Source organism: Ailuropoda melanoleuca, chromosome 7, assembly GCF_002007445.2.
Source record: "Ailuropoda melanoleuca isolate Jingjing chromosome 7, ASM200744v2, whole genome shotgun sequence".
Classification (NCBI taxonomy): domain Eukaryota; kingdom Metazoa; phylum Chordata; class Mammalia; order Carnivora; family Ursidae; genus Ailuropoda; species Ailuropoda melanoleuca.
The window spans coordinates 54,861,547-54,879,738 of NC_048224.1; the positions used below are offsets into that span (position 1 = coordinate 54,861,547).

General features: G+C 57.0%; 1 protein-coding gene across 3 annotated transcripts in view; it reads left to right on the forward strand.

Moving 5' to 3' along the window:
* The window catches only part of LOC100475945 (neuronal calcium sensor 1), a 41,001-nt gene extending 24,175 nt beyond the window's left edge, over nucleotides 1–16,826 (forward strand). For all 3 annotated transcript variants that reach the window (XM_034664671.1, XM_034664670.1, XM_034664672.1), the window contains exons 3-7: nucleotides 11,089–11,227; nucleotides 12,635–12,713; nucleotides 14,145–14,233; nucleotides 14,594–14,671; nucleotides 16,680–16,826. In XM_034664671.1, coding sequence (XP_034520562.1) covers nucleotides 11,089–11,227; nucleotides 12,635–12,713; nucleotides 14,145–14,233; nucleotides 14,594–14,671; nucleotides 16,680–16,778 — 484 coding nt within the window. In that variant the 3' untranslated portion in view covers nucleotides 16,779–16,826. The remainder of the gene's footprint in view (nucleotides 1–11,088; nucleotides 11,228–12,634; nucleotides 12,714–14,144; nucleotides 14,234–14,593; nucleotides 14,672–16,679) is intronic.
* Nucleotides 16,827–18,192: the final 1,366 nt, after the last annotated feature.

Here is an 18,192-nt window from a genome sequence, read left to right on the forward strand (position 1 = left end):
CTCGCACTAAGGTAGACCTGAGGCTGAGGGGTTCGGGAGGCGGGAGGCAGGGCTGGATAACTTCCAGGAACGTTTGGTGGTTTAGAAATGGACTCTAGGGGCGCCTGGGTGGCTCAGTCGTTAAGCGTCTGCCTTCGGCTCAGGGCGTGATCCCGGGGTTCTGGGATCGAGCCCCACGTCAGGCTTTTCTGCTGGGAGCCTGCTTCTTCCTCTCCCACTCCCCCTGCTTGTGTTCCCTCTCTCACTGGCTGTCTCTCTCTCTCTCAAATAAATAAATAAAATCTTAAAAAAAAAAAAAAAGAAATGGACTCTAGAATCCCGACTAGGCCTCAAGTGACTCTCTGTTTCCCCATGTGTGCGGTGGGAATGATGACACCCTGGGAAGACATTCCCTGTGAAGGTCATAGCACGGTGCCCAAGAGGTGACAGCCATGGCCGGTGGTCTTCTGTGTGCCGATCAGATGGGGAACTGAGGCCTAGAGATGTGCCCCTGTCACAGCTAGGCCGTGGAGGGCCTGCAAGGACCCACGCCATCAGACTCCGGGGTAGCTCTTGGTGGGGGAGGGGAGGCAGGGCCGGGCTCTGTACAACTCCCTGCCCTGAGTCCAGGCTGCAGAGGGTGGGAGCTGCAGCCACCCTGCCCGACTCCGCTGACCCCGTGCTGGACACCCAGCACCCAGCCAGGTGGGCAGAACCCGGAGGGTGAGCTGGCTGCCTTGTGAGGGGAGAGCACGTGGAGGCAGCCGCCGCCGCTGCCGCCGCTGCCTTCTTCCTCCCCCACATCCGAAGACTAACATGTGGGTCTGATGTGCCTCCGACCTCATTTTCACTTCTCCACTTCCCCAGGTGAGCGTTCCAGAAACGTTCCTACTTCTAGGTCTTTATCCCCATGGCTCTGCCTTCCGGAACTCCCCACCCTTCTTTCCTACCTTCCTAGGTAGGAAAGCTGAGCTTGCCTCTCCCAAGGGTCACCTGAGTCACCTCTTCCAGGAAGCCTTCCGGGATTCCCCGTCTATACATAAGCTCCCTCCTTCCCACCTGGCAGCCAGGAAGGGGGTCATTGTTGAACAAAAACCTGACAATGCCCAGCTTCTGCCTAAACCCTCCCTGGAGCTCGGGGGAAGGCCGTGCCTTCAGCAGGGTTGTATGAGTACGAGGACTGGTTTGGTCAGACCCTGTTGAATCCGCCAGTCTCACCACCATCTCCTTCTACCCCCTGGCCTGAACTCACCTCACCCCTTGGGCCTTCCTGACCTTTGCCTGGTCTGTCCCTCTCCTGGGACACCCCTCCACCTCTTTGCTTGGCTACAATCTCCCCGCCCTCAGGGCTTTGTCCCTGAAATCCCTGGGGCCCCAGTTTAGCTTAGGGGCCCCCACCACACCCGGGGACACAGCCGGCAGCAGTTACTCGTCTGTGAGCCTCCCTGCCTCCTTTCCCAGCTCTGAGGGCCGGCCCTGCCCTGTTCGCCCCATGTCCCCAGAGCCTGGCCACAGCAGGTGCTCAGCCCCCAAGAAACTTGCCCCAAGTGCTTCACATACATTGCTGTTGACTCCTGGGAGCTGCCCTGGGGGCCCACATGGTGAGCCCTGCTGGGCAGGGAAGAGGGTACGGTCTGTCCCGGGGAGATGGCAGAGGGTTCCCAAGCGCCGCCGTGTGCCCTGCGAGCTCTCAGACACGGTCTTGTTCAGTTCCTACTCACTGTCACCAGAGGAATGTCCCATCATGGCATTTCCTAGATGGAGCCCCTGAGCCCCAGGGCCCTGCCCTGCTCACACCGGTGCTTCCCCCGGGGAAGACAGGGCAGAGTGGCCAATTGGGTTCTGGAACCAGGGCACTGGGCTTGAGTACCCGCACCCCACGTTCTGTGTGAGCAGCCTTGAGCAAGTTACTGGACTTGTCAGTGCCTTGGTTTTCCCATCTGGAAAACGAGGGTAATAACAGTTGAACTTTATAGGAATGTTGTAAGGAACAAATGATCTAATTCACGTAATCACATAAACGATCTGGAGCAGAGCCTAGTAACCCTCTCTGTTGGTGGTGTTAATAATCATCCCGATACCGTCATCAGTACAACCCACGGAGCAGTCCTGAGATTCAAGGTTCTCTTCTCATTATGACGATGGGGAAACTGAGGCCAGATAGGTGCATTTGGTTCATTTGCCAAGCTGATATTTCAGCTACGACCTGGACAGGGACTTGGCCGTGGAGGAGAATTCCCGGCACAGGGAATAGCAAGCGTGGAGTGAGGTGGGAATAGAATCGACGTGCTTAAGGAACAGCAGGGAGGCTGAAAAGGCTGGCCCGTGGAGAGCAGTCATGGGGGCTCCCGCAACAGAGCTGGGGCCCTAGGCCTTGTGACACCCCATCCTTGCCATAGAGTGACTCTCTTTGAAGAGTTTATAAAGACAAGAACTGATCTTGCTTTGCCAGAAAATTCTGTGGGCTTAAGTACATGTCCTTTGGTTCATTTTGGTGTTGGCTTCACACCGAGGAGGCAGCTGACTCAGCGCCTTCCTCTGGCCGTCCTGGGTCAGCCCACGAGCCACCACACTGTGGTATTCTAGAATGGCTACGTCCCACAGGGCGAACCTAGACCGGGGATGGTTAAGCAGGGACACTCATGCCACCACTCTCCCCGCCGGCGCCCGCAGCAGACATTGGTAATGGATCGCAGATTATGGCGATCTGTTTCTCTGGGTCAGTTTCTTCCACGCTCAGGGAGGCCAGTGCCATTGTTGCTGGCGGAGAAAATGAGCCCATCTGTTATCCCTCTATAGGCCTGAACCTCGCTGGTTCACTGGGACTGTAGGTGGCCCACCGTCCCCTCTGTCTTTTGCACAGGAAATGGGTAGGATGAGCCCCTGCTTCCCAAGGGCCCTGGGCCGTTCTCAGAGGACCTTTGCCACCACAGCCCCTAGCCAGCCCCTTCACGTCCTGAACAGCTCCCAGGGCACCCAACAGCTGGGGACGGCGCCAACGCCGGCTTTCCCTGGAAATACTTGGGCTTCCCAAGATCCCTCACCTCACCTTCTCCCCTGGCCTCGCTGGGCACCCCCCCACTTGCTGTCCTTCACCCACGCCCACAAGCTCATTCCTACCTCAGAACCCCCCTCCTTGCTGTTCCCTCCATGCCTGGGTCTCGGCATCTCCACCCCAGTGGCCGCTCTTCCAAGAGGCCTGCCCTGACCACCCAGTCCCTGTTCCTCCAGCATGCACTAGGGTCCCCTTGTTCGGCGCTGACTTTCAGTAGCCATGATGCAGCGGGGGAACCAAGGCCCAGGGCTTTTTTTCCTTTTTTTCCAAAGATTTTATTTTTAAGTCATCTCTACACCCAGCGTGGGGCTTGAACTCACAACCCCGAGATTAAGAGTCCTATGTTCCATCAGCAGAGCCCAAGGCCCAGGGCTCTTATGTGATTCTGTGATTGGTCCTGGGCCTCCCAGGGAGCAGAAGCAGAGCCAGGAGTAGCACTCGGGCCTCGGTGCCAGTTGTCAGGAGCACAGGACAGGCTGCAGCAATGGGGTGCCCAGGCCAGCGTCATCAGGGCCCGCTGGGTGCCCCTCGGGGTCATCTCAGGGACTGCCAGCCCCACGCTGCTGTGCAGTCCTCTGTATTTGCAGGGAAGGGGCTGGAGGCTGAGAGGTGAGGCCAGTGTCGGGAGCCACAGCCAGCCTGGGTCCCTGCGCCTTGCTCACGACCGTCTCCGTTCCCATGCCGAGCCCGGTTTGTCACTGTTGGAAGGTCAGGAACCGCAGTGCGGGCTAGGAAGCTGCACCAGGTCCCAGGCCCTTGCAGATGATTGTGAAATTGCCGTCTCAGAGCGGAGAGGGCAGGGCACAATAACCCCCCGCCCGCTCCCACCCCAGGTCCCCACGAGCGCGGGCGGGGCCCGGAAGCTGGGGGAAGCTGGTCAGAGGCCTGTTGGTGGCAGCATCATGGGGCGTGGTACCTTATTCTCTTATAGTTTCTATTTTCCAAATTTTCTGAAGAAACTGAAGCTCAGAGGGGTGGAGATGCTTGCCCAGGTGGCCCAGTGCGTGTGTGTGTTGTGTGTGCGTGCATGTGTATGTGTGCACATGTGTTGTGTGCGCATGCATGCATGTGTGTACATGTATGTGCGCGTGCGCCTGTGTTGTGTGTGCATGCACACGTGTGTGTTGTGTGTGCACATATGAGCGTGCATGTGCGTGCATGCACATGTGCGTTCATGTTGTGTGTGCGTGCACACGTGTGTGCATGTGTGTGTGCGCGTGCATTGTGTGTGCGTGTGGAGTCAGGGTCCCGCTCACTGCACCTCCATGGTCCAGGCTGTGGGAGCTCCATCTCGCTGGCTCTTGCTTGGACAGCCCCCCCAAGACGAAGACCATGGGGGCCGGCGGGGAGGGCAGGAAGGAAGAGGCATCCTCCCCATGGGTGTGTGTGGGGTCCTCCTCCAGGATCTGCGCTGGGAGGGGAGCACCACCGCAGGGGGCTGTTTGCAAAGATAACGGGAGAAAACTGCGTCAGGGGCACCACGGAGGCAGCTGGGGCCGCACTGGGCTATCGTGTACCCGTCTGTTCCCCACCCTTCCCGCCGCCGGAGGCCACGCTACGTTGCTTTACCCTGGGCCTGGCCGGAGAGGGGCCTGGAGGGAGCTGCGGCTGGGCCTCGAGCTGGCTCCCACGGGGTGGAGTTCCCTGGGAACTGAGAGCACTGAATCACAGAAAGTTCTAGCAGACTGGGGCCTTTGGGCCTTGCTCGGGGTCCTCCGAGAATGAGAAGCGTAACTGGAGTTGGACCCCCATGTCACAGCGAGGATTCGTTCATTCCTTCAGTCACTCATTCGTTCGTCTGCTCAGCAGGTGTTTACTGAGCACCTACTATGTGCCAGGCCAGTGGGGGGCGGGGCTGGGGACAGCTGGCACCGAGGGAGACAGGTGCCTGGAGTGCCCTGGGGGAGGGGACACAGGTTTGTCCCAGGCTGGCGTAGTGGGGAAGCCCCTTCTGTAAGTGGCATTCAGCCTTCGCTGCTTTATGAAATGACAGGTTTCTTTTCTCCTTTCCCTGTCAAAGAAGTGTAAGAATGCACTTGTCAGGGCTGCGACTTTCTCTTCTCATCCGCGCCCTGTCTCGAAGAGCTGGCTCGCAGACACAGCCCACCCTGTGAGACACCCGTGCTCACGCGGCCACAAGGTGTATGTGCCCTGCACTCAGACACTCTGCCCACGTCCCAGGCTCGGTTGCATAGCTTTCTGTCCGATTCCCAGAGCCGTCTCTGGCCCCCAGAGAGCTAAGACCCCTGTTCTCGAACAAGACTTCAAGACTAGCGACAGGTACAGAGATAATTGATTTAATAAAATGTCTTCTTCTTACCTCGATAAAAAGATGACTTAAAATAAGAAAATAGCTTCCACGAGTCCTGGAAACTAAGGACGGTTTATAAAAGAAAAGGCAAATCTAGGTAGAGTCGTGATTGTAGTTTGGCTTGGTTTTTCAAAGGTTTTGTTTTCTGCAACGATCTTTGAAAAGTAGCTCATTTTTTAGTGGATAATGGTCGATGCTTTTCACGGTTCATTGATCTATGTGGATATAAACAACTCTTTTTTTTTTAAAGATTTTATTTATTTATGCGACAGAGATAGAGACAGTCAGCGAGAGAGGGAACACAAGCAGGGGGAGTGGGAGAGGAAGAAGCAGGCTCCCAGGGGAGGAGCCTGATGTGGGGCTCGATCCCAGAACGCCGGGATCACGCCCTGAGCCGAAGGCAGACGCTTAACCGCGGTGCCACCCAGGGGCCCCGGATATAAACAACTCTTATCATCTAGGATTCGTATTATATCACATGCTGTGTTACACCAAACTATATCTGTATTTGATATTTTTATACCTAATCTAGAACATTCTGTAATGATTTTAATTACTTTTTTTTTAATGTGGTGAAATACACATAATGTAAAGTTTACTGTCCTAACCGTCAAGGCTGTGTAAGGGGGTGGCCTCCATAAAGGGCTGAGTGATTGGATGCGGCGGGGCATCAGGGGTCTCGATGTGCTGGAGCTTCCTCCTTGGGGCAGCTGGCAGGACAGGGCAGCCAGCCAGGGGGTCCGTGGCATCTCGGGCGCTACTGTGCAGGAGAGGCCAGGGGCAGGATCTTGGCGGCCGGCTTTGCTGTCCAGCACACTGGTGCCATTTGTCGGAGCTCACTCGGGGCCCGGAAGGCAGGTGCTGTGTTGGTTCCCGCCTCATGCATCAGGAAACTGAGGCTCAGAAAGGGGAAGTGACCTCCCCAGGGTCACACACAAGTCAAAGATGGTGCTGGGATCAAGCCAGGTCTGACGGGGAGGCCCGAGGCCTTCCTTTTCAGTGCTTTAAACTCTAAAAAAAAATTAAAATTTTTAATATTAAGGCTTTCATGCATGCTCAGTGCACAGAGCTAGTAATAATAAATAAAAGAGGGGCGCCTGGGTGGCACAGCGGTTAAGCATCTGCCTTCGGCTCAGGGCGTGATCCCTGTGTTGTGGGATTGAGCCCCACATGAGGCTCTTCCGCCATGAGCCTGCTTCTTCCTCTCGCACTCCCCCTGCTTGTGTTCCCTCTCTCGCTGGCTGTCTCTATCTCTGTCAAATAAATAAATAAATAAATATTTAAAAAAATAATAATAAAAATAAGTAAATAAAAGAAAAAGATCCCTCCCCACCTTCCTTCCACCACACACTAGGGGCACTTGACTTGCTGGGAGTGTTTGTAACTCGGTCTGCGGTGGCCGGGGGGTGGGGGTGGGGGGGGCTTCTCTAAGGGAGACACCGAAGCCGAGAATGAAAGGGTGAGTGGGAGTCAGCAGGGAAGGGAGGGGAAGAGCGCCCTGAACAGAAGGTGTGCTGAGTGAAGGCCCTGAGCCAGGGCAAGACGTAACCTTCCCTAGTCTCAGTTTCCCCATCTGTAAAATGGGCATAGTCGTCCTTGCCTCCTGGGCTCAGTGGGACCATGGGGTGAAATTGTGCCTGGAAAGTACGGAGCCATCTGCCTGGCTCTCAGTAGGCCCCCAGTGGCAGCTGTTGCTCGGAAGCCCCGAAGACCCTTGCGGTAGACCCCCTCAAGCTCATGGGCTTCCCAGGGGCCATCTTGTTCAGTGGTTCTCAGCTGGAGTGGTTCCGCTCCCAGGGGACATTTGGCCCTGTCCGGTGACACTTTTGGTTGTCCTAACTTGGGGGCAGGTGCTACAGACATCTAGCAGTTGGAGCCCAAGGACGTGGGACAGGCCCCCCCACCGAGAATCATCCAACCCCAAATGTCAGAGGTGCTGGGGTGGGGAAACCCTGAGCCCGGAGCGGGTCTGAGTCACTTATCTTACCAGCAGGGAAACCGAGGGGTCCCTTGCACAGCAAGACAGGACAGGGCCAGGCGTGGCACCCAGGGCCCGGGCTCCTGGAGCAGCTTTCCTGGCGGCTGCGTGTCTGAAGGAGAGTGGGAGGGACCCGGGCCTGTTGGAACCTGAGGCCTGGGCCCTGGGTGCAGGATGGAGCCACGGCAGTTGTCCTGGGGACAGAAGTCCTGGACAGGAGCTTCATTATGAGGTAGCAGCGCCCTCTCGGGTGCCGGCAGTGGGGAGGGGGGCGTGTGCCTGGCACGGGGTGTCCCGGCTCAGCCAGCCTCTGGAGGAGGGGCTGCACCTCGGGACTGGACCGCGGTGTGAAGTCCCGGCCTCAGAGCTGTGACAACTCACAGGGCGAAGTAGGGGTCGGGGGTAACGGGGGTGTCAGGGACGGCTCCCCCAACTCTGCTCCGGCGAGGCGGGGTGCCCCCACCTTCTGATGAGGAACAGCGGGGTGGACCGTGTTTGGGGAGCATGGCTTCACCATGCGTTTATGCGGCCATGTTTCTGCCTGGCTGGAGGAGGGGCAGCTGACGTGGGAACCCAGGAGGCAAGAGACCTGGGTCTGAGCCCTGATCCTGCTGCTAACATGCTGTGTGACCTTGAGCCAGTCTCTTGCCCTCTCTGGGCACCCAGTTCCCTGCCAATCCACAGAGGGGTGGGGAGACATCCGTGGTTCCCTAGCCGTCTGAAGGAAGCCCTTAGGTTCTGGCCAGGGTCCTCGGGGCTCAGGAAGAAGACACTGGATGCCTGGGCTTCCGCTCCCTCTGTCCCTGTCTGGCAGTTTGTATGCCCATCCATCCATCCCTCCATCCATCCATCCATCTCCTTGGAGAAACATTTACTGAGCCCACGTTGTACACCAGGGCCTGTGCCGGGCATGGGGCACTGCCGCGTCGGGAAGTTTACAGTCGGACGGGGACACAGCCTGAAGACAAACAGGATACAGCGTGCTGGGGTCTTCCAGGGGGTAAGGGAGCTGAGGAGCCCATGAGGCTCTGGGGGCCTGGCCAGCGTTCCTGGGAGCAGTGCCGTGTAAGCTGGGACTTGGTAGTGGTAGGTGAGTGGATTAGGCCAATGAAGAGAAGGAAGATGTATGTTTTGCAGGCAGAGGGACTTGGAGGTACCAAGGCCTGGAGGCTGCAGATTGTATGGCAAGTTCTAGAAAGTGTGGTTGGGTGTGGAATAAGGAGGTGCCTGGCAGGAGGAGGCTGGGCCATTGGGCCGGGGCAGCCCCTAATTGGCATTGCCCCCTGGGGGTGGGCTTCCTGGGGCCCTCCTGTGACAGCCTCTGCAGAGGAAACCGGACAAGCCCCCCTGAAGGCTCCCCACTGAGCCCTGTGCCCCACATGCCCCCCAGTTACCACTGCAGGGCCCCCACTGCGGGCTCATGCAGCTGCTCTCCGCACTGAGGGCTCCTGCTGCTGAGTTAAACGCCTTCCCCTCCAAGAGCTGGCCTCCCTGGGAGCCACCCAAGGGACCCTTGGGAGAGGCTTTTGTCTTCTCTTTATTGTTTTTAACAGTCTCCGGGCGTGGGATCACTTAACTAGCGGATCACTTAACTAACGTACATCCATTGTGGGGAAATGAGAAGCTCGGAGGCGGGGGAGGCCCCCACTCCGGCCTCCAGAGTGCTGTGGGGATGGTGGAGCCCGCCCCCACACAGACCATCCAGTCCCTGCACCAGGCACAGCCCCTCCTCCAGCGCAGGGACCTGTCTTGGCCAGGGAGCCTGAGGTCTTGGACCAGGTCTTGTCCCTGAAACCCTCCTTCTCCCTGGCTGTGCGTCCTGCCCGGGTATAAAGTTTGGACTCAGAGTGTCCCGCTGGGAAGAGAATTTAGGGGAAGGACCAGCAAGGGGCTGGGTCCCTTCCTGGTACCAGCGGTGGGAGCTTGCCTCAAATGGGAACCCCAGCATCACTGGACCTGCCATGCAGGGCAGAGGACTCACGAGGAACAGCCACGAAGGCTGAGCTCAGTGCCAGGGCATGGGGCTGTTGTCAGAGGTTGGGGCGGGGGGGAGGGTGCGATGGGGCAGCCATCTGGTTACTGGGCAGGGACCTGGCCTCCCTGGGCCTCTGCTCCCTCGAGGTGCCCAGAGGCAGGGTGTAGGGCCCGGAGGCCTGGCCTCTTTCACAGCCTCCTCTTGGCTCTGGGCTCCCACTCCAGCCTGGCCCCAGGCGTGAAGCCCCCCACCCCATTCCATCTTCCGGCCTCCCCTGCGCCGCCCCAGCAACGCTCGTCCCTGAGGAGCCGCTGATGTGTTAGCAAGAGTCTCATTTGCTTGTTAACATCTGACCTCAGTTGTGAGGCTGTAATCCCCGAGTGTCCTGCGTGTCCCTTTAGGTCCTTGTGTGTGCGGTGTCCCCCGAGGCTCCTTAGATTCCCTGGGGGTAGGAGGACAGCAGCTTCTCCACACGCTCCCTCTATGAGTGGGGCCCTGGCCACGGTGCCACCTTGTGGGGCCACGCATGGGGTGCCCGGAGTTCCCTCCCTAGACACGAGGGTCTCCATCAGAACAGAACAACGGGGCAGGTGAAAGTCTCAGCCACCCCGGTGTGTCTGAGCATCTGGTCTCTTCGGGGTTCGCCTTCGACCCCTGTCTCAGCTCCAGTCCGGGTTGCGAGGACGTGCGAGTCGCCGTCCTGAGCCTCGGCTTCCTCATCCCTCAAATGGGCCTCACTGTAGCCTTGCCCACCGACCGCCGTGGGCGGTGCCGCGCCCGGAGAGCTAAGGGCTGGGAGCAGATAATGGCTGATCCCTCGCTTGCTTCGCTTCATGCCGGGAGTCTTCCTCCAAGGAATCCTCCCCCAGTTGGGTTGCTAAGCTACACACAGGAGCCAACTCATGAATTGCTTTACAACAACTCATCTGAGTTAATAATACTCAAGATCGCGCTATTGATGATTTCTCATGCCCAGCGCTGGGGTAAGTATGTTACATCACCATCTCATCTGATCTGAGAGCTGTGAGAGCCGTCTGTCCCCTTTTATGGATGAGAGGATTGAGGCTCAGAGAGGGGAAGGCACTTGCCCAAGGTTGCCCAGCCAGCACGTGGCAAAGCTGGGATTCAGAGTTCGAAGCCACGCTGTCATCAGCGGGCCGCGTGTCTGCAGGACCCGGAGCTGGGCCCTGGGAACACGGGGCGGACGAGTCTGGTCGGAACAAACCAGGGCGCCCTCTGAGCTCACTGCCCTGCTCCCGTGTCTGCCCGTGCAGATCCCTGGGAACAGAGGTGGGGGAGGGGGGTGCCTACTGGTGGGGGGGTGCAGGCATGTGGGAGGAGCCAGCTGCCGGCCCCATATGGTGGCTCTGCCCACTCTGTGGTGCCAGGAGGGGCTGAGTGGAGAAGGTGGGGGAGGCGGGAGCCCCTGGTGTAAGAGCGCCACTTTGGGGAGCCAGTTCGTGTCAGTTTCGTTCCAGCCCCGCCGCGTGGGGGGGCGGGGCTAGGGGGCCTCGAGCACTATGCGCAGTGTTCATTCTCATGGCGACTCTGATCCCCCTTGTACAGATGCGGCTCAGAGAGCTGCAGTCACCTGTCCCAGGTCACACAGCTAGCCAGAGGCAGAGGTGGGATGAGCCCCTGCTGGGACGTCCAGGCCTGTGCCCACCACCCGCATGGGGCACCGCCTCTTTGAACCAGGATTCGCCACCTTCTGGGGCGCTGGGAGCTGCTGGCTGGTGGGTGATGTCGGCGCCTCCTTCACCCTCTCTCTCCTGATCTGCTGCATCCAGGTACAAAGGCTTCATCAAGGACTGCCCCAGCGGGCAGCTGGATGCTGCAGGCTTCCAGAAAATCTATAAGCAGTTCTTCCCATTCGGAGATCCTACTAAGTTCGCCACGTTTGTTTTCAACGTCTTTGACGAAAACAAGGTGAGCTGGGGATTGACAGGGCCTGCGCCCGGCCCAGGGTCCCCTCCCTCCTGCAGGTGCATCTCCACACCTTGCTCTCCTGCCGGCGTTCCCTGCTGGAGAGGGAACACACACACGTGTGCATGCACATGCACATACACGGATGCGTAGTTACATGCCTGCACATGCACACGAACATGCACACACGTCTGCAATGCACGCACTTACATGTGCTCCACGCGTGTGCACACGCGTGCGTGCATATACACACGTGCACATATGTATACCTTGACCTTTTTCTTACAAGCACAGAATGCAAAGGCCNCACGCATGCACATGCACATACACGGATGTGTAGTTACATGCCTGCACATGCACACGAACGTGCACACACGTCTGCAATGCACGCACTTACATGTGCTCCACGCGTGTGCACACACGTGCGTGCATATACACACGTGCACATATGTATACCTTGACCTTTTTCTTACAAGCACAGAATGCAAAGGCCTGCAGGGATAATAACCGGATTTAGAATCATCACTGGCCTTGACTGAACATGGACTTCACGCTCAGCTTTTCACGTGGATTATTTTGAGTCAGGCTTTACAACCAACTACCTGTGGGGAATGTGCTTCTAATACCCCCATTTTGCAGAGGAGGAAACTGAGGCCCTGAGCATCATACAATATGGGATCTTTCGTGCCTGGCTCCTTTCGCATCATGTTTTCAAGGCTCATCTGTGTTGTCGCATGTGTCCCCTCCTGGTGGTGGCCGTGCTGACAGTTGGCATATCTGCTGTCAGGGCGCCCACAGTCCTCAACACTCTGTCCCACGCCTGCGTTTTTCCAGGCTTCCTCGCATTCACAGTGGATTTACCGTAACTTGTTTTCACGCTCTGGACTGTTGGGCACTCGACTGTTTCTGTGCTGTCACACCCTGGCTTTCTCCCCAAGTGTCCTCGGGCGGACAGTCACGCTGCCTGGCTCTGGGAAGAGCTCTGCCCTCCCCAGGCCTCAGTTTCCCTATTTGCAAAATGAAGAGGTGGGATTAAACCGTCTAGAGCCCTGCCCTCCTCAAAATCAGAGTCTGCAGTTCTAGGCCAAGGAGAAAGGAGATTTCCAGCTGGCCCTTGCCCAGAGAGGGTGTGCGTGTGCTCGGGGTGCCTTCTGGCTCTTTCTCCCATCAGATGTGGAGTTGGGCTCTGCCTTTAGCCTCACTCCTTCTTCTGTCCCTATGCCTGGCCTAACCCATCTGTAATCCTACCCCCCCACCCCATTCCTTGTCCCCTCTCTCCCACTCTCTCCACTTGGGTGTCCATCCATCGGCCATGGGTATCTGGTGCCCGCCACCCATCATGCACCCAAGGCCCAGCCCGACCAGAGCCCCGGTACTGACTGAGACCACCCTTCCCCTCTCTCCTGTCAGGACGGGCGGATCGAGTTCTCTGAGTTCATCCAGGCGCTGTCGGTGACCTCAAGGGGAACCCTGGACGAGAAGCTTCGGTGTAAGTCCTGTCTGTGGGTTCTGTAGGCAGCGCCTGGCGGGGCCCAGGCTAGAGGGAGCCCAGGTAGCTGCTCCAGGTTGTCAGTCCAGGGCTGAGTGATAGCACAGATGTCCTGCCTTTCCAGGTCAGAGGAGCTTCCCTGGGGTGGCCGTGTAGGAGGAATACGGCTTACCGAGACAGGGTGGACAGGTGGGGCGGTCAACAGGTATAGNGCAGGGTGGACAGATGGGGCGGTCAACAGGTATAGACGTGGAGCACGGGTAGTGTCGCGTTGCATTAAAAAACCGGGTTCCAGTGCTGGCAGCCCCTCTTGGGACGCTGCTGTGTTGATGACGGGTCTCATTCGTGCACTGACTCACTCACTCACCCAGCGGATACCCACAGGTCACGGCCACGGTCCATGCCACCCAGCAGGCCGGGAAGCCACAGGAGACTCGGATAGGTGGGCGCCCGCTCTCCTGGCTGGCAGTCTAGCAAGGGGACATGATTTGGAAAAATCCCATAAAACTGCAGCCGAGGCGGGAAAGGGTGGGTGAGCTGCCAGGAGAGCCACTGGCTCTGTGAAGGGTCAGGTGCTGAGCCAGGCAGGGGGCGAGCGGGCCCCGGGCACGAGGAGGGAAGAGGGTGTGCGGAACAAGGGAACAGCATTGCGAGGCCACAGGGCAGAGCGGGCAGGCCCATGCTGGAACGTGGGCTGGGGGCAAAAGGGAGTCTGGAGAGAGGGTGGAAACCGTTGAGCCCGAATTCACTGCTCTCCTGGACCTTTATGCCGCATTGCGTTGGCAACTAAAAAACCCAGCAGTTTCTCTTTCTTTCTTTCTTTTTTTTTAGGAATAAAGGAGAATTTTATTCATGTAAAANATGCTGGAACATGGGGTGGGGGCAAAAGGGAGTCTGGAGAGAGGGTGGAAACCGTTGAGCCCAAATTCACTGCTCTCCTGGACCTTTATGCTGCATTGCGTTGGCAACTAAAAAACCCAGCAGTTTCTCTTTCTTTCTTTCTTTTTTTTTAGGAATAAAGGAGAATTTTATTCATGTAAAAAGCTACCCCCCCACACCGCTATCCGTGGCATATTATTTTATTTTCTAAGTTGACCATAGCAGGAAGCTGCGTGGGAGGGGAGTGAGTGGAGAGGAGGTGGAGACTGGGGGGCGGAGGGAGGGGGCCTCATTAGGGCTTCCTCCTGACCCCCCCCAGCCTCAGCCCCTGCTCTGCAGACCCAGAGCCCCCTCCTCTTTACCTTCAGTTTTTTTTAAATCCCTAGTTGAAATGGTACCTGTGTCAATGTGTGTGTGTGTCTGTCTGTCCATCCCTCTTTGTCCTGATGTGAATCCTTGTTGTGGATGAGTAATGTGGCTCCCCCACATGTTGAGGGGCTGGGGGGTGGAGCATGGCAGAGGGGGTGACTCCGCCCCACTGCTTGATCACAGGGGCCTTCAAGCTCTACGATCTGGACAACGACGGCTACATCACCAGGAACGAGATGCTGGACATTGTGGACGCCATTTATCAGATGGTGGTGAGGCCTGGGCCCTATGGGGTAGGAGAGGCAAGAGGACTGTCCCATTTAGGGACAGGACCTGGTCGGCCCCCAGGGAGCCTGCGCCCATAGCCGCTCTCCCGCCCGGGGTGAGAGTTGGCCAGGAGAGGGGTCACTGTGTGCATCTGCGATGTGGACAGTGGCTGGGGTGACCGTGGGGCTGACAGGGGCAGAATGTTCTAGAGCAGAAGGCAGAGAGGGCAGGGGTGGGGTGGGGAATGGGAGGAAGAGCGGTCCGCATCTGCAACCTGCCCAGATCTGGGTGGGGTGGGGGGTTGGCCAGCACCGCAAAGCCCGGAGTGCCGGGAGCCCACCGCCTACCTTGTCTCTCCGTGGCAGGGGAACACCGTGGAGCTCCCCGAGGAGGAGAACACCCCCGAGAAGAGGGTGGACCGGATCTTCGCCATGATGGACAAGGTGAGCCTGGGAGGTAAGGTGTGGGAGCCAGGCCCTGGGCCCCAGCAGGTGGGCCGCACGGACCCTCGAGATACAGGGATGTTCAGTGCAGGTCGCGAGCCATCAAACGTCCCCATCAAACGTCCAGAGTTTTAAATAAGTTTACCCAATACTTCTTCTTTCCCCAGCTTAGATTCTTAACTGTTTTGACTTCTTGACGTGGACCCCTTTGACGTCCTGGAGAAGTCTCTGGGCGTCTCAGAGTAACGGCGTTCAGCGCATCAAATCAAACGTATAGGATCAAAAAGGAAGTTAAGATTTTGGAATACAGCCATCAAAATATTTTTTAAAGAGAATTTGCGCTGTAGCATTTTGGAAGCTTCTTTATGAGCACATTAAATAAGAAGGTGTGGCGGTGGGTGTCACCACCCCCCAGTTTCCAAGCCATGACAGGCGTACGTGGCACCTGCAGTCACGGGGATGTGCTGTGACATTGCTCGTGACCCCCACAGTCGACACAGGTCACAGGTGCTGCTGGGTCTCTCGGGCATTGTCAGCTACCGTCATTGTGGATGGAAAAGCTACATTTCGGTTAGAAGTTAGTGAATAGAAAGACCTCGTTTTTTCCCGTCTGAGTTTACAGACCTGCTGCATTCTGGCCACAGGCCCCAGGTTAAGAAATCCTTGTTTATACCAAACTTTTTTTTTTTTTTTAAGCAAAATAACTTTGTTTTTTATTGGAAATTTGATATGGTGATGGGAGGGCAACCCGATATTGCTTGCCTTAAGGCAAAGAACACAAATTACAGTGACAGTGGGCTTATTTTTTTTTAAGGTTTTATTTATTTATTTGACAGATACATATATATATATATAGATATAAATAGCTATTATCTATATATAGAGAGAGAGCGAGAGAGAGAAAGCACAAGCAGGGGGAGTGGGAGAGGGAGAAGCAGTTTCCTCGCTGAGCAAGGAACCCGATGCGGGGCTCGATCCCAGGACCCTGGGATCACAACCTGAGCTGAAGGCAGACATTTCACCGACTGAACCAGCCAGGCGCCCCGGCAGTGGGCTTGTTGGTACATTCTGGCAGGATCCAGGTGCTTGCCCTGAAAGCTTGGAGCCTGAGATCAGCACTTGTCAGAGAGGCGGTGAAGACCTCTAGGTTCAGACTGCGCTGGTTTCTCGGCAATGGTGGAAAGATGCTCCCACGGCGTCTGAGCAACGGATACTGCCTTTGTCACAGGGTGGTTGGATGCTGTTTAATGCCAAGGCCACACACTCCTTAAATCTCCCTGAGTCATACCTCCTTTATTTAGGGACACAGAGCACACCACCCACCCAGACTGGTGTAAATTCTGCCTTCCCCAGTGACTAGCCATGGGGCGCTGGGGTGGTGACCAAGCCTCAGTTTCCTTACCAGCAAAAGGGGGATAAAAGCAGCACCCCTTCTTAGGGTGGCCGTGAGGAGCCCATGAGACCAAGCATGAGACACGGAGCAAGCTCAGGGCCTACAGTGAGCCACCTCTCCGGGCCCTTTTTTTGGGGGGGGTCTCACGGGTTTCGTTGAGAGATGCTCAGGGCAGGGATTCTGGCCCAACTCACTGCTACCCTGAGAGGCCCACTCAAGTCCTTCTTTGTGAGCTCTGCTCAGGCTCCTGGCATCTGGTGTAGGCTGCTCTGGGACTGGGTGAAATGCCCTTGCAAGAGTGACTGCAGAGAAATGCAATGGGCTCTCAGCCCCTGGGGATTAACTGCCATTTATGGGAATTCATTGCAGTGCTTATGGTAAGTATGGAGTTTGGGGCCCAAGGTCACCTTGCCAGGAAGTGCCCGGGTCTCTCTGCCGCCTGACTCCTCCTACCTAGCAAGCTGCCCTGCCTCCTTCCAGACCTAACTTTGGAAGCTCTCTCCGGGCCAGGCCTGGGATGGGCTTGGGGAGTGGGTGTCCGGGGTCCAGGCCAGAGCCCCCTATCCTAGGATGCTGGTTGTCCCCCCACCTTCAGCCACCTCTCTCTGCTTGCAGAATGCTGACGGGAAGCTGACCCTGCAGGAGTTCCAGGAAGGATCAAAGGCAGATCCCTCCATCGTGCAGGCGCTGTCCCTCTATGACGGGCTGGTATAGTCCAGGGCCCAGAGCCGGGGTGAGTGGAGGGGGACCTGGGGCTTGGGGTTGGGGCAGCGGGGGAAAGCCAGTCCCAGGACGCTTAGGATTTGCTGGGTCTCCTGGCAGTCCTTGGGGTGTGCCCCGCTGGAGCTCAGCTGGTAGGAGGTGGCCTGGAGGTAGGCTTCTCATCAGCTACAGCCCCTCTATTTTGTTATTTTTATATTCCCAGATTCAGCCCGAGAGTTTGCTTAAGTCGAAGTTTCCCTGAATTGGAAACGCTTTGAAAAGCACAGTTGTCGGGGGACGGTGGGGAGCAAGGGCTGCGCACGGCCTTCACACGTGGCCTGTGGAAGCCCCGAGCCCCGGCTCTCCTGCTTAGTAGCTCAGGTGTGGTTTCTGGTTTCATCCAGTCGAATTTGCTGGAAGTGCTGGGCCATAGCGCCCGGAAAGGCCTCTGTGGCCGGGAGAGGACTGTCTCCCTTTTTCTTCCTGATTCTCCCCTACCTCTTTTTTCTGCCTCCTCTCTGTTCCGTCCTCCATGCTGTGTGTGAGGAATGGGGGTGTTGACCCCCCAGGGTCATTCTTGAATGTGCCTTCTGGTGGACAAACGATGCGTTCCCCTGGTGTGTATCTGAGGAGAAATGTGGGATACGTGTGTGTTCGGATTCACTAGAGACCACTCGAGTCTTCCCGTGTGCACCCCCTCCCATCTTAGACCCCCCCCAGCCCTGCCTCAGAGTTCCAGTTGCTCCACAGCCCTGCCAACACTGGATATTCTCTGTCTTTTACATTTTACACATTTTGGTGGGTGTGTCGTGAAGGCTTGTAATTTTAATTTGTCTTTCTTTGGTGTGCACGGATGTCGGGTACCTGGTCATATGCACGTCATCCTTTTGGGAAGTGCCGTCTTAAGTATCTGTTGTTGAATGCTGGGTGACCTCAAAACAGCCGCTGAAAATAACAGACATCAGGAATTTGGTCACAGCTTGGCTGGGGGCCTTTGGCTTGAAGTCTCTCCTGAGGATGTAGTCAGGCTGTCAGCAAGGTGACCAGCCATCCCTGTTTGCCCAGGACTGTCCCAGATTTAGCACCAGAAGTCCCAAGTCCCGGGAAACTGCTCAGCCTCAGGTAACCCAAATAATCCTCAGCTGCTGGCCAGGGCCGCGGTGTCATCTGAAGGCTTGGCCAGGGGGCACCCACTTCCGAGCTCACTCGTTTGGATCGGCAGCCTTGGTCCTCTCTGTGGGGACTTCTGCACAGGGCTGCTGGCTTCCATCAGGGTGAGCTTCCCAGGAGGGAGGGGAATGAGAACCCGAGATGCAGGTATCCATCTTTTCATAATCTAATCTTGGAAGTGACCCCTCATCACTTTTTTTAGGAGTACATTGGCTACGTTAGGCTACATGCATTTCTTTCTTTCTTTTTTTTTTTA